This window comes from Phyllostomus discolor, chromosome 5 (assembly GCF_004126475.2).
Source record: "Phyllostomus discolor isolate MPI-MPIP mPhyDis1 chromosome 5, mPhyDis1.pri.v3, whole genome shotgun sequence".
Classification (NCBI taxonomy): Eukaryota; Metazoa; Chordata; class Mammalia; order Chiroptera; family Phyllostomidae; genus Phyllostomus; species Phyllostomus discolor.
In genome coordinates, this window is record NC_040907.2 from 41,902,092 (window position 1) to 41,916,369 (window position 14,278).

The 14,278-nt window shown below is 42.3% G+C and overlaps 1 protein-coding gene across 5 annotated transcripts in view; it reads right to left on the reverse strand.

The window, feature by feature from the left end:
* The window catches only part of OMA1 (OMA1 zinc metallopeptidase), a 61,073-nt gene extending 57,805 nt beyond the window's left edge, over positions 1–3,268 (reverse strand). The window contains exons 1-2 of one of the 5 annotated variants that reach the window (XM_036026168.1): positions 3,184–3,268; positions 353–868 (exon numbers count right to left, since the gene is read on the reverse strand). In XM_036026168.1, coding sequence (XP_035882061.1) covers positions 353–849 — 497 coding nt within the window. In that variant the 5' untranslated portion in view covers positions 850–868; positions 3,184–3,268. Of the gene's footprint in view, positions 1–352; positions 869–1,653; positions 2,956–2,984; positions 3,065–3,113 lie in introns of those variants that run through there. The other 4 variants (XM_028512188.2, XM_036026170.1, XM_036026169.1 and 1 more) reach the window with 4 other exon arrangements.
* Between the last annotated feature and the right edge of the window lie 11,010 nt (positions 3,269–14,278).

A 14,278-nucleotide genomic window follows, 5' to 3' on the forward strand; every position in this document is an offset into this window, starting at 1 on the left:
ACAATTCTGTAGTTCCATAATGTGTTGCCTAAAATTCCATACACTAAAAAAGAAATGTTTGTAAAGTACTGTTCTTATCCATGAGTTATAATCAACATTTCTGATTATTTTTGCAATCATATATATAAGGTCAATCTTTTAAACGGTATCTATACAAAATATATATCATTTTTTAAATAAACAGTAAATCATTTCAAGATCATTAAATCCTACATAATAAAACTGCATCAAACTGTTTAGAAACTCAATTTTGAGCTAAGTACAGGAGGGAAATCTACCAAATTTTCTTTCCCAGTGTAATTTTACACATATCCTTTAATACAAAAGTTTACTCTTTAAAAAAGCATTTTACCTGCCAACAATGATTGCAAGTAGTTTCTGCACTGGTTTAAGAATTATCAACAAGAGAGGAATGGGAGCAGCCTGAACGCGTGGAGAAGTGTGGAAACTCCTGATCTCTCTTGTGGGAAAATAGTTTGCATGACGCAATACTGAAAGAGCAGGAACTACTGCAACTTCTATCAGTTTCTGTCTTGAAAAGAAGTCACTCCATGCAGCATGTTTTCGGGTAATCAACCAAATGTCCTTACTTTTGATCCTCGAGGGGCATCCTGTTCTTTTGTTATTAAAAGTGCTATAAAAATTAAAGTTTCCAGGCAGAGAAGTCAATCCATCACACTGATCTACTCCAAGGCCCTGACACTTATTTACTATATGGTTAATTTGTGCTTGATGACAGTCCAGTGAGGTTACAGCTAGTGCATTACATTTTCTCCAGTTGGTCAGTAAATTAAATCGGAAAAATACACAGTTTCTAGTAGCATACTGCAATCCATGGACAAAGTTCATCTTTCTTTTGCTTGATTATCTAGAACACAAAAAACAAACTATAAATATCCCTGGAAAATACTCACCAAACTGGAAACATAACTTTCAAACTAGGTGTATCAGCTGTTCTCCCTTTAACACAACTCACACTAAATTACCCTGAGGTTTCTCACTCTTACAGCAATGCCTTTGGGCAATATAAATACTTAGTTTTTTCTTATTCTTCAACATGTACTTTAAAAACTTGAATTTTTTCTTCCTTTTTTATTTAGTTGAGGGAAGTTCATTTTTATTTTAACACCAAATTATCTGGGGAGTAAGAAATGGATTACATAAAAACAGTAGTAAAATTTTATCAATTGGAAGCAAAGGTTGGCGGAGAGGAAAGAAGCACATAACACTTGTAACCCTAACTTGCAAGATGTATTTTTTAAATAAAGTTATTTCTTCCAGATATAACCTGGCACTTCTGATCGGGGTCGACATGGAGTACGTGGGACCAGACCTATCCTCCCCTCCCACTGAAATCAACTAAAGGAATATACACCAAACTATTCATAGTGTCTATTTGGGGTGACAGGATGGTGGTTGTCAGGGATTTAGTATTTCCATCTTATATATTTCTGTGTTTCAATATTTACAGCATCTATTATTACTTTTTTAAACCTCCAAACCAATAAAGGCAACTACTTTTGTAATTTCGCTTGGTCCCCACTGGCTTCAATAAACTCCTTCAATATGGTAGATAAGGCCTCCCAGTATTTCACCCGGCACCTTCCCCATCCCTCCTTCACCCACTCCTGAGGTCCAGGCCCACTGACTTACCCTTCTCAGAAAAGAAAAGCTCTCCTCTTTATGGCTATGCACACCTAGCTCTGCTCATATGTCAAGCAAACTCCTCCTGCTCATCTCTCACAATTTATGTGAAATTTTTAAAAAGCAGTCTACTGACACAGAAGGTATATTATATGTATATAAGCAAAAAAATTATTTACATCACTGACAATCCAGTGTCACTTAGAACAGAAATAGTGCCTGACAGTTCATAATCCTTGGTTTATCCTTAAGAAAAGGTAAAGAATGGGGAAGAACTCTATTCATCCACTTCCAAAGAACCCATCACTAGACTACACAGAGCATAAGAAAGTCAGGGCTGACACCCTCACTTCAAAGAACTGAAGAAGGTCAACAAACATAGCTAGGAGACTTCTAGGATTACTAAATTAATGATGTGAGAAAATTAAACAATTTGGATTGTTACCTTCTAAGAACATTTCTGATCCTTAATTAAGTACCATCTCAGAATGAGCAAGTACAGCACTCACTGGCACTCACAGCTGAAGCCTGGAAGACAGTTTTAACTACTCTGCTGAAAATGACTATTTCTTCTCTAGTTTCTATGGAAACAGCTGTCAGATTGGCAAAAATAGGGCATGTACTTTAAAATAATCATTCAAGCAAAGTACACACATGATGGAAGGCTTTAAAAAAATAAATTGGACAGCAACAGACTTGGTTCTTAAGCTACCAAAGGTCAGACTGCACCCCTGCACCACGGTTGGGAATGGCAGATCTGAACCCAAACCCTTTTAAGAAGGATTTACGTGGCATTTATCAGAGTCACTATCGTTGATCAATCCCTGAATTCCAAATGAGGTCTTTCCATCTCCTTGGTCTAAAATCCCACAGAGGACCACATGCCACAATAAAACTGTTGCTCCATTTTACATAGGCAAGTAGTATTATTTAAATAGAAAAAAAACAACCTGATTGTTGTAAACAAGCTTATTTAGAACGGTTTACACAGGAAATTTTCTGGTTTTCATTGACGGGCGTAAGCAGGAAAACTTTGGTAGTAAGGAGGTAAAACAGAAAGGGGTGCCCTCAGCGGCCTGGAAGCGGTTTTCCACAGAGGAAGGGGTCGGTGTAAGGCACACAACGCTGCGTTAGTAAGAAACACTACTTTTAAACAGGAGCCGCTAATGAGAAGGAAAGGCTGAGGGGCGAGGGAGGATGTCTTCCCAGAAAACACAGCACTTGTCAATTTGCAACTCTACGGTGCCACGGCAGCACCCAGGAGTCTCTGCATTTCCCGCCAAGAGAGGAAGGAGGGGTAAGAACGAGGCTTTCTTCCCCAACATTCCTCTTCTACTCACCCCTCTCCCCCGACTCCACACGTGCGGCTCTCCCAGTTTCCCCGCGGGCGCCCCTTCGTTCTTCCCCGCCCCCCAACCCAGCCCTCACCACCCCAACCCCGCCGGGTCCTCACGGGACCCGCTCCTCACCCCAGCACCCCTCCAATTTCCCACCCCTGGGCCCGGCGAACTCCGAAAGGTGGAGCAAAAGCAACGCCACCAAGATAGACTTCGCAGTTGCGAAAGTGAGAACGACCCCTTTGACTTGACCGCTGCGCAAGCGCACACCCTATCCCAGAAGCCCCGCCCCCTCACTTCCTGCCCTCTGTTGGGGCCAGGGCGCCTTTTGCTCCGCCCACTCCGGGCTGTAAACGCTCTGGCTCTGAGATGTCCTACCCGCGGTCCCGGGCGCCTTCGTGGATTGTGCCGCTCTATCGCCACCGTGTGGCCGGAAGAGGGACGTGGCAGTGGGCTGGGCTGTTTGCCTGGGAACAGCTTCGGTTACAGAGTCCTTGGAAGCTAACTTAGCTGAACTGGACGGTATAAAGAACTATCCAGGCAAGCTTGTGTCCGCTGTAATAGATTCTAAGGAGTGCTAGCGGGAAGGAAAAAGACTTGGCTTCGAAAAGACTAAGGTTTCTTACTTCTGAAGGTGCACTGATAATAGTGCTGGGAGTGTGAAAACTCTGCCTTTCACATGACTTCTGGAGAGGCACATTTTGGGAAAGGTTAAGTATAACCTGAAGCATCTGAAAATTTGCTGGAAATAGCGGAATAAAAAGCGATGTGTATAGTATGCTTCATTTATTCAACAAAAAAATATTTATGGAACACCAACTGTACTGGAGGTGCCAGAGATGATACAGCAGTGAACAAGATAAAGATCCAACTTTCATGGAGCTTATATCACAGTGAGGACAGATGATAAGCTAGTAAACAAGTAAATAAATAAAGATATAAGATAGTGATATGATTCCACATTAGTTGTACTTACATACTATAATCAATGAAAAAACATCGTTTTAAATGTAGTAATGTTTGGGTTTTTTAAAAGATTTTTATTTTATTTATCTTCAGAGAGAGGGGGAGGGAAGGAGAAAAGGGGAAAGAAATATCAATGTGTGGTTGCCCCTTGTGTGCCCTCTACTGGGAACCTAGCCTACAACCCAGGCATGTGCCCTGACTGGAAATCAAACTGGTGACCCTTTGTTTCAAAGGCCAGCACTCAATTCACTGAGTCACACCAACCAGGGCTGAAAATACATCTTAAAGAATAAAACACTATGAACAATTTTAGGTATCACTTTTAGAGGGTTTATTAGTAATTTTTATCTTTTGCTTATCTGTGTTTTACACTTTGCCTTTTACTTTGAAGGAATTATCCTGGCATATCCCTGACCACCGACTAGTTCCCTGAAAACTGAAGTGGCAGTTCCCTAAATCTTCATGATTTTATCTCCCACCCTCTGAAGTGCATGTGTCTTACCAAGGTTTCCTGTGTACTAGATACCTCCTGCTAATCCTACCTGATTAGCATGATGACATCAGTGTAACAGATGGGTGTGCTGCCCTGTAGGATATCCAGGTGGTACAGATCCTTGTGGACTGTATTATGACAGATCAGAGAGTTGGCACACTGGCTGTGAGCAGAGCTGCTACAGGATTAGTTCTGGTCTACAGTAGATTATCGAACACTCCCCTGATTTCTGAAGGGGGCCAGAATGGCAAATTAAATGGAGATATGACAGGATGACCACTGCTGCATTCTTTAGGTCTTTAGTGGCAACATAAACCTTCACCATTACCACCCTCATTCACTTAGATGAAATACTGGTTTTGATTTATTATCTTGAGTTGGTAGGAAAGGGACAGTTTCAGAGGCTTTTATCTGGTCTCCCCCATTATGAGGACAGAAGGCCAAAGGCTGGGGCCTGGGAAAATGACCACTGGATGGGTCTATGTTACTTGATCTCCATAAGCCCCAACTCTTACAGAGGGCACATGATAATACTTTGGGTTTCTGGGTAAGAAGATCCTTTCAGATCCTATGCAATGTCTGTGTATTTCTCTTTCCCCAACACTTAGTTGGCTGAGAAAATGATCATAGGTCATAGAATAATCATTAGAGTAAATACTTGTTTCACTGTCCCTGCAGCCTTCTTCCTAGGGACCCCGGCCACCTGCTAAGTTGGTGGACTGTCTGTGGTCTGGGTCTGAAATTGACTCAGATCTGAGAACTAAGCAAGGAGTGTGAATTTTTATTGAGGCAACTACCCTCAGACACCCACTCCTGCATGCTTGCCTTCTTCTGGCTATAGATGTTAACAGCACCCTGTTGGCTGCCCATCTATTTCTCCCCTAGGGACACCTTGTACTATTAAACACCTTCACAACTCCCTGAAGATCAAGCCCCCTAGGCTGCCCTGACCTTTTGACCTTTCCAGGTGTTACAGTAATGATGATAGCCTCCAACCTACAGACTTCTGGTAGTTATAGCCACTACCTGGCTTCTACCACTTCTATGACCCCCAGATATTATCAAGCCCATTCTGTGACCGCTTCCCTTCCCATCATGGCCTGCAGAGGATAGCTGCCCCTGAACTTCTTAGTGATGCTGGTACTCTTCTCACCATTGCCTCTATATGGTCTTTCCCTTTATCCTCCTGTGGAACATAACCCCACATCTGGTCTCCTGGCTCCACCCAATAAATCATTTCAACAAGCCCACTTCCCTCCCTCTACAGTCACTCAAGGGCAATTCAGCTGCTTCTTCCCTGGAGATTTCCAGGCTAAAGACACCTTCCTCATCCAAAAATATGCCTTCTCCCCAGGGATAGCATGCATCCAATGACCAGTTAACCTGGGGGGGAAGTACAGGGAAATCCCAGCTCCAGAACTCCACGGATTGGCTGAGAAGCCCCCCTTCTGCCAATACCCAGCCCTCTTCCCTTTACTCCCCTGTCAGAGTTGTCCCAGAGGACCAGGCCCCCCACCTCAACAACCCTCCAGCAAAGACTTACCTCTGAGGCTATTTCCAGGCAACCCAACCTGAGGCAACTCCATTTTCCCCAGAAGTGGAAGCTGCTTTGATACAGAAACACTTTCATGCATGCTGCCTCCATGAAGAAGTTCTAGAGCCTGAATACTGAATTAAAGGAGGGATTAATTCTGAAGAATTATGAGGCATGACCTGTTTTAGAGCCAGGTGTACACAGGGGCTCAACAGCCAAGGTGACTCTCTGCTGATCTCGATTCAGGCCGACAGCCAGGTGAGATGGTCACAGGATTGGATGCAGGTCACATACTTGGCAGGCTGCCACGGGTGGGTGGCACTGTGACTGAAGTGCCCTTTTATTTTTTTTGAAAATATGCCAGGCATGGCTGGTCCAAATGTTGGAAATGACTGGTTCTGAATCTGAAATCACCCCAACAGAGAACCTTCATGTGCACATTCTGCATTTGCTTCATCCACATGCTTGACTTCCTTTATTTTCTTGTTCTGTCACCCCAGGGCTTCTTCCCAAATAACATAAACAGACATGCCATTTAATTTTTTTTTTCTTGGAGAGAGTGGTCACACCAAGATCCACCATATAATTTTTACAAGTCACCACCTGGATTTTTATAAGTCACCACCACTAGCTTGCTGTTTTCCCTGCTTCCACCTTGTTCTTTTTGTTAAACAGCAGCCACCCAGATGCAGTTCCTGGGTCAATTGTAGGCCACCAGGAAGATTCAGTATGGCTCATCTAGCTCCAGGCTGGGCCCCAGGGAAAGGCCACAGCTTGAACGTTATTGGGAACTGCCCTGCCTGGTTTCAGGAGCCGTAACACCCCCATGGCTAAGGCTGAGTGAGTGACCTTCGGACCATAAGCCACTAAGGAGACAAAGCTTAGGGGTGCTGCCTCTGCTCTTTTTACTTCACCCTGCCTGGCCCCCAATGCTTGATCGGCTAGCCAATGACAGGTAAGATTCCTCAAGGGAGGGATGATCTAAGACAGGCAGGATAACCGGGACCCCCAGAGAAGGACTCGGGGGCTACAAAAAGGGGGTGATGGACCCTTGCCCCTTGGTTTTGATATAGCCTGAGTCCTCATTCTGTCTTCTGAAAAGTCTCCTAATCTCTTGGCTGCCTTACTTCCCCTACCTGACTTAAGCCTGAAACAATGCCTTAAGCCTGAAACAATGCTGGTGGTGGGTGCTGCCCAGTGCTGGAAAGGGCTGGTTCCTTAGGGTGATCAGGCCTAAGAAAGAATATGTAAAATCCTGTGGAACCTGCTTTCTTTATAAGGCTGTCAATTAAATGATAAGGGTCCAAGCAGGAAGTGAGTTTGTTCCTCAAAGTTTTATGGCCCTTTAGCTATCTGACCCTGACTCAAAATAGGCCCTCAGAGTTCTTTGTATGTTATATATTGTTTGGTCCTTGCTGCCTGATAATGATTAATGAGCTTTACATATACACCCTGTATTCCTATACAAATTGAATCCAATAAAAGCTTCTCAAGGCAAGGGTCAGGGCGCTCTCCTCTTGAGTGGCGGAGGCACTCTGAGGCTTGCTCTCCCCTTGAGAGAAGTCGTGCCATCCCTTTTACTCCACAGGACTCTGTAGTCTGTGTGAATTTGTCTCATATCTCATCCACAAGGCCGCAGATGCTGTGGGCCAGAGTCCGCATCAGAATGCAGTGTTGCTCACTCACCAGATATGAGCTCTCCGAAGAGTCCAATTGATCACTCATCTAAGATTCAGTGCATTTCTTCATTGCACAAGTAAAATATTAATACCAAAGAGAAGCACAAAAGAAGAGAAAACGGCCCTGGCCCAGTGGCTCAGTTGGTTGGATACACCAAAAAGTTACACCAAAAGCACACACCAGAAGGTTAACCTTCTGATATGTAACCCTCTTGAAATGCAAGATTAAAATTATTGCAAATATTGAAAACTTTAGCTGGATGACATGTTTCTTACTGGCACTTTAATGTACATTCCTTTAATTCCTAATGATGTGAACACTTTTTTATGCTTATATGTTGGATTTCTTTAATAAATTGCCCGTTTATGCCTTTAACCCATTTTCTTCTATAAAATATTTGTTTTTATTATATTGATCTGTAAAAGTATGTTATATATTCAGTAATTGCCTGTGTATGTAGCTTCATGTTTATCTTTCAACTTTGTTAACTTATGCATACATCTATGCATAATTTTTTAAATTTTTATATAGACAAATCTATCCAACTCTTCACTGTGGTTTCTATCGTTGACATCATATTTATATTCAGTCTCAATTCCAAGATTATACATTTAGCAGTTTTTCTTCTAGTAGTCAATTACTTTGTCCTTTCTTAAATCTTTACTCTACCAGGAATTTATTTTAGTGTAAGGGAGGACAGAAAAATATAACCTAAAATATTTCCTGAATGATCAGGCCAATGGAACTTTTACAAAACACGCATGCATGTGCCCTTCCCATGGGGGTGGGGGCACCCAGGTGATGTCTGTCCTGGCAGTGTGTTGAATGACCCAAACTTCCCTGACTCACTGGAAGTGTAACTTTTGTTATATATAAATTCTCTTGAATACCCAACATCTCTTTCTGGACTTGCTCTTTCATTCCTTTGTCTGTCCAGGCACTAGTACATGATTTGAATTGTTCTAACTTTATGGTATTGATTTTACTTTCAAATATTTTCTAGATCTTCTTACACATTTGACCTTTGAGAAGAACTTTAGAAGTATTTTTTAAGTCCTCCCCACCAAAAATGTATCTGGATTTTGATTTTTTCTATTGCTGTTGTTCTTGAAACTTAGATGAATTCTGAGGAAATTTATATCTTTGCAATATTGAATCTATCGATCCAGGGGACTGACACGTGTCTCCATTTATCTGGGTCTTCTTTTATGTCTCTCCATCAAGTTTTATGGTTTTCTTGTATGGTTCAAAGCAGTATATTTTTTAAATGAACTATAACTAATTTCTTATGATTATAGAATCTCAGGCCTGGAAGGGACGTAAAAACCATCTCATCACTGAGACTGCCTCTCAAACAACCAAAGATATGGGTGTATTGAGGGGGGATGTTTTTAACACAATGACATGATTCTATATGTATTTTTTGTGACTTCCAGTGTATCACTAAACAAGGGGGCTTGGAGAAATTTCTGTATCAATGAATATAGATCAACTTAATTTATTTTAATCACTACATAGTGTCCTATGAAAAGGATAGTGCCTCATTCAGTTTATTATTCCTGTTTATGGACATTTTAGCTATTTCCATTGTTTTTCTTTTATAAATAACTTAAAACCTTGAACTAAAATCAAAGTCTTGCAAATTCAAGAGTACAAAACCACTGCCTGCAAAGTCCCCCTCCACCAAATCACCACCAGGTGGCAGTTCAATAAAGGCTTTTCTTCCACTTTCTATGGTGTCCTTCAGTTCTGTTCAACAAAACATTTATCAGATGTGCATTATATAGTAAACACTGGACACTTTGGGTTTTTATTGCATTTTTTCCATTACCATGTATCACCCTTATGCTTTCTTCCACCTCCACCCACCACTCCCACCCCCAAAACTGGACAATTTTAATTACTAACTTCAATTCAATAAACAAGTTTATTAATTCAAAAATACTTATGGAGCATCACCCTGTGCCAGGCACTGAGTAGGTCTGAGGGCTCCAGAAAGAATTAACAACACCTACTATCATCTGAATTACAATTTCCCCCCAAAAAACAAGGGCCATTAAAACATAGTACCCATTTATTTCTAAGCCCCAGATAATTCTTCAACCATTAGACCATAGACAGCCAGCAGGTTCTCAAATAATTTGGACAATCCTTAAATTTGTTGTGAGATGTTCATGGTTATATTCCCAGCCCTTGCACATGCTGTTCTTTCTGTGTGAGATGCTGCTAAATTTGAGGGTCCCTTGGAAGGATAGCCCGAGACAAGGATTCAAATGCATGTAATTTCTTTGGGAGGTCATCTCAGGAAGCAGTGGTTGGGGAGTAGACAAGAGAAATGAGGAAGGGAAGGAAAGCAATAAATGACACACTAACAAACCAGTTACAAATAGGGGTAAGTAGAGTGGGGTCCCTCCGATAAACATGGGAGGCTATGGAACACATATCTCAGAGTGTTCTCAGCTGAGGCATGCCATTGCTGGGCCCTTTATGTGCGAACTCCAGCTAGCCATTGGTTGAGAGCTGTCCTGAGCCTGACTAAATTCTCTGGAATTATCAGCCTCCTGCATGTGCTCCTCTGGGCCCAGAAAAAGCCTCAAGCAAAAGGTTCCAGATGCTGTCAGTTGCAAGTTGGACCAGCATGTGCAGAAATATGGGCCAGGCTCTAACTTGCAGGGCAAAATAACACAGAGCAAAAAAATCACCCACTCTGGCAAGTCTTGCGTGAATCTGAACCAGGCTTGGTGAGATATCCCACTTCTGTGCACCAGCAGCACTTGTTTGCTTATGTCATTCCTAAGAGATTGTAGGTGGTGGCTCTGAGCACCAGGCTGGCCTGGCTCCAAATCCTAGCACCAAACCACTAATGAGCTCCCACACAAAGGAGCCCCTGGGTTTCTAGATGCATCATTCCCATCTCTGCCTCTGTCTGTTCAGTGTCAACATCGTCTCTGTGTTTCTGCGTGTCCTCCCTTCTTCCCAAAGAGACATCAGTCATTAGATTTAGTGTGCCACCCTAACCCCAGGATGATCTCCTCTCAAGACCCTTACCTTCTTAACATCTGCAAAGACTGTATTCCCAAAGAGGTCACATTCTGAAGTGCCACCTGAGGTGGAAATGACTGTGGGGGGACATGAGTCAACCATGGACACTAATGACCAATCACACCAATATTACATTTGCAAATTTGAAAATTTGAAGAAGATAAGATTCCTCTGTGCAGCTCTTAAATCAGGAGAATATGAGACAGGAACTGCTGGTGGCCACCTTGCTCACAAGGAGGAGAAAGGTGGCCTAGAGCATGAAGACAAGCCAAGAGCTGAATAACACTATGAAGAGAGAAACAAGCCTGACATTATTTGAAATCCTTGGCTCCAGCCAGGCCTGAAGGTAACACCTCCCTTTCATTTTCCAGTTCCACAAGTCAACAAATCTCTTTTGCTGAAACTAGTTTAATATGCAAGAACTATTCAAAGTCAAGAAAAGCAAGGGACCCACAGCCAAGATTGTTCTACCCAGCAAAGCTTTCATTTAGAATCAAAGGGCAGATAAGGAGCTTCCCAGACAAGAAAAAACTAAAGGAGTTCATCATCACCAAACCATTGTTATATGAAATGTTAAAGGGACTTATTGAAGAAAAATAAGATCAAAACTATGAACAACAAAATGGCAAAAAATACATGTCTATCAACAATTGAATCTAAAAAAACAAATTAAGCAAATGAGAAGCACAGAGACAGAATCATGGATACAGAGAACATTTTGATGGTTGCCAGATGGGAGGAGGGTGGGGAGGAAGGTGAAGAGTTGTGGGAATTAAGAAATACAAATAGGTAGTTATGGAATAGCCATGGGGATGTAAAGTACAGTATAGGAAATGGAGTAGCCAAAGAACATACACATGACCTATGGACATGAACAATGGTGGGGGGACTGCCTGAGGGAGTGGGGGTTGCTGGGTGGAGGGGCATGAAGGGGGAAAATCAGGACAACTGTAATAGCATAATCAGTAAAATTAATTCTTAAAACGTATACTATAATTAATTATGAACAAGTTTAAGTGTTTTTGTGTGGCTACTCACCACACTGATTCAAGGAAATCATTTGAAGAGGATAATTATACTCATGGAGGATGAAGATTATTGCTTTAATAGTATTTACCAGTATGATTAGACTAAAGAAAGGAAGAACCCAATCTGATAGTTCTTAAGCATTTTCTGAATATCTTAATGTAACACATCACCTTGACTGTCCTTTTAACTAACATGTTTTTCTCTTGTTTTAAAGCAAATTATAGACACAGTCTGATTATGTCATCCTATTTTTAAAAACAAAAAATGAAAAAATTTTTTTAGTGATTTCCCTGTACTCTTGATTGGGGTGGGGAGAGGCTTTGTCAGCAAGGAGAAAGGGGCCCCTTTCCTCATCTACAGGTACCCACCAGCCCACTTGCCAAACCCTGCACTGCAGGGTTAAGTTCAACCAGACAAGATGCCTTTTTCTGCTTGTCTGCACAGGGGGGTACCCTTTGCAAATTTGCACAAAGGTCAAAATATTTAATAAGCTTGAAAGGCCGTCCACAGTCTGTGCTCAGCCCACTTCTCCAGCCTCATGCAGTACTACCCTTCTCCATGCTATCTACTTTCCAGCCGCGCTGGTCTCCTCTCAGAGTCTCAGATAAGCCACACTCTCTCTGCTTCAGGACCTTCACACATACTGTTCTTTCTTACTAAAATGCTTCTCTTTGTGCATACATAAAATCTACTCATATCTTGAATCTCAGATCAAGCATCAATTACTTAAGGATGTGACTTCCCCTAAGACTAGATCAGAACTCCCAGATATGCTTCTTTTTTTTTTAATACTTACCTCAAAGTTTAATGTGCCTTTACTTATGTGATTATGTACTTAATGTCTGTTTCTGCCTCTGGCCTTTCCATTCCTCAGAGGCAAGGACTCTACCCATCAGATTATTGGTCCCAAGCAAACAGAAACTGCTTTTGCTAAGCTTAAGCATAAAAAGGAATTTACTGGAGGATTTGGGGTAAGTTCACAGAATCAATGGAAAGGCAGGAAAACCAGGTTCAGCAAATGATCAGGAATTCAAGTTGGTTGGGCACGGCCAGGCTCCAGCATGGGAACAGTCGCATGCAAATGTCCCCATTGGGGCTGCTGCCACTGGACACTTAACAGTTGTACTATTGGCAAAGCTGATGCTGCTGTGGCTAATTTATCAAGTGACCTGGTGTATGGCTTCATATCCTCTAGATCAATGTCCCAGGAAGGGCAGTTCAGGGGACTGAACCAGGTCGCATGCCCATATCCCACCAGCTAGGAGCAAGACCGTGTAGCCTCTCACCAAGACTCATATAATAGGGTGTTTCCCTCATTGAGAAGGTTGTTGGGAGGAAAGAAAAGAAAGGGGGGGGGGGTGGAGAGAGAAAGAGAGAAAGAAGGAAGGAAAGAAGGAAAGGAAGGAAGGAAGGAAGGAAGGAAGGAAGGAAGGAAGGAAGAAGGAAGAAGGAAGAAAGAGAAAGAAGAAAGAAAGAAAGAAAGAAAGAAAGAAAGAAAGAGAGAGAGAAGAGAAGAGAGAGAGAAGAAGAAAGAAAGGAAAGAGAAGAAGAGAAGAGAAGGAAGAAGAAGGAAAGAAAAAGAAGAACGAAAAGGAAGAAGGGAAGAAAGAGAAGAAGAAAAAATAAAAAGAAAGAAGAAGAAGAAAGAAGTAGGAGAAACTCAAGCAAGATACGAGTCCTAATGAGACATGTCAGGAAGGACGGATTACAGGACCCTTCGGAAGGAAGAACGGATACCAGAGGAACTGTGTCTATTTAATCCATTGCAAATTCCTCAAACATGGGTTGCCCAACTTGTGACTGGTTCAGGGTAACTACCCACAGCCACTCGGGATATCTGTACGCCGGCCATACCCAGCCCTGGTCAAGCTTATGTTGGTCCCACTGAGGAGAGACCAGAAGACAAAAGGACAAGGAACTAGCATGAGTAGATATTAATAGATCCATTTTACGATGTAAATGCAAGGGTTCGGGAGGTGAACTACCATTTCCCACAGCTAAAAAGTGAGAACCAAAACAGCAAACTTCATCTGCTGACCCTGTTGAGTCGATACTTCCTGTATCACATTGTGTTTAACAGCATATAATAATGTGCTTCCCATAAAAATAGTTGGGTGGCCCAAACATTTCCTCCAACAGTACCAGCTACCAAGAGAGATGAGAGTAGTAGAACTACTAATTAGACTGAGGTACACCCAATGTGGGGGCCACAAGGACACAAGGCTTCTAAAGACTTCAATGATCCAGCCAAATGATTCCTGTCCCTGTTCCTCCAAATAGACAGGTTGTAATGCGTTGGTAAACTGAGCTGTCTGCTGTTAAGCCACTGATTAATATGTCCAGACTGTCACTGTGGGTCATTTCTGTTTGCCTTCTCACCCCTCTTGGTTTGACCTCCTTACACAGCATGGACCCAAGAATTCCCACTGAAATCGAGGATATACAGTTTGCTGTGGTGCCAGCGGACACAACTCTCCTGTATTCAGTGTAATTTCCTACTCACCCCCACCCTGCCAATAATCCCTTCATAGATTTGTCATAAAAAACAATAAT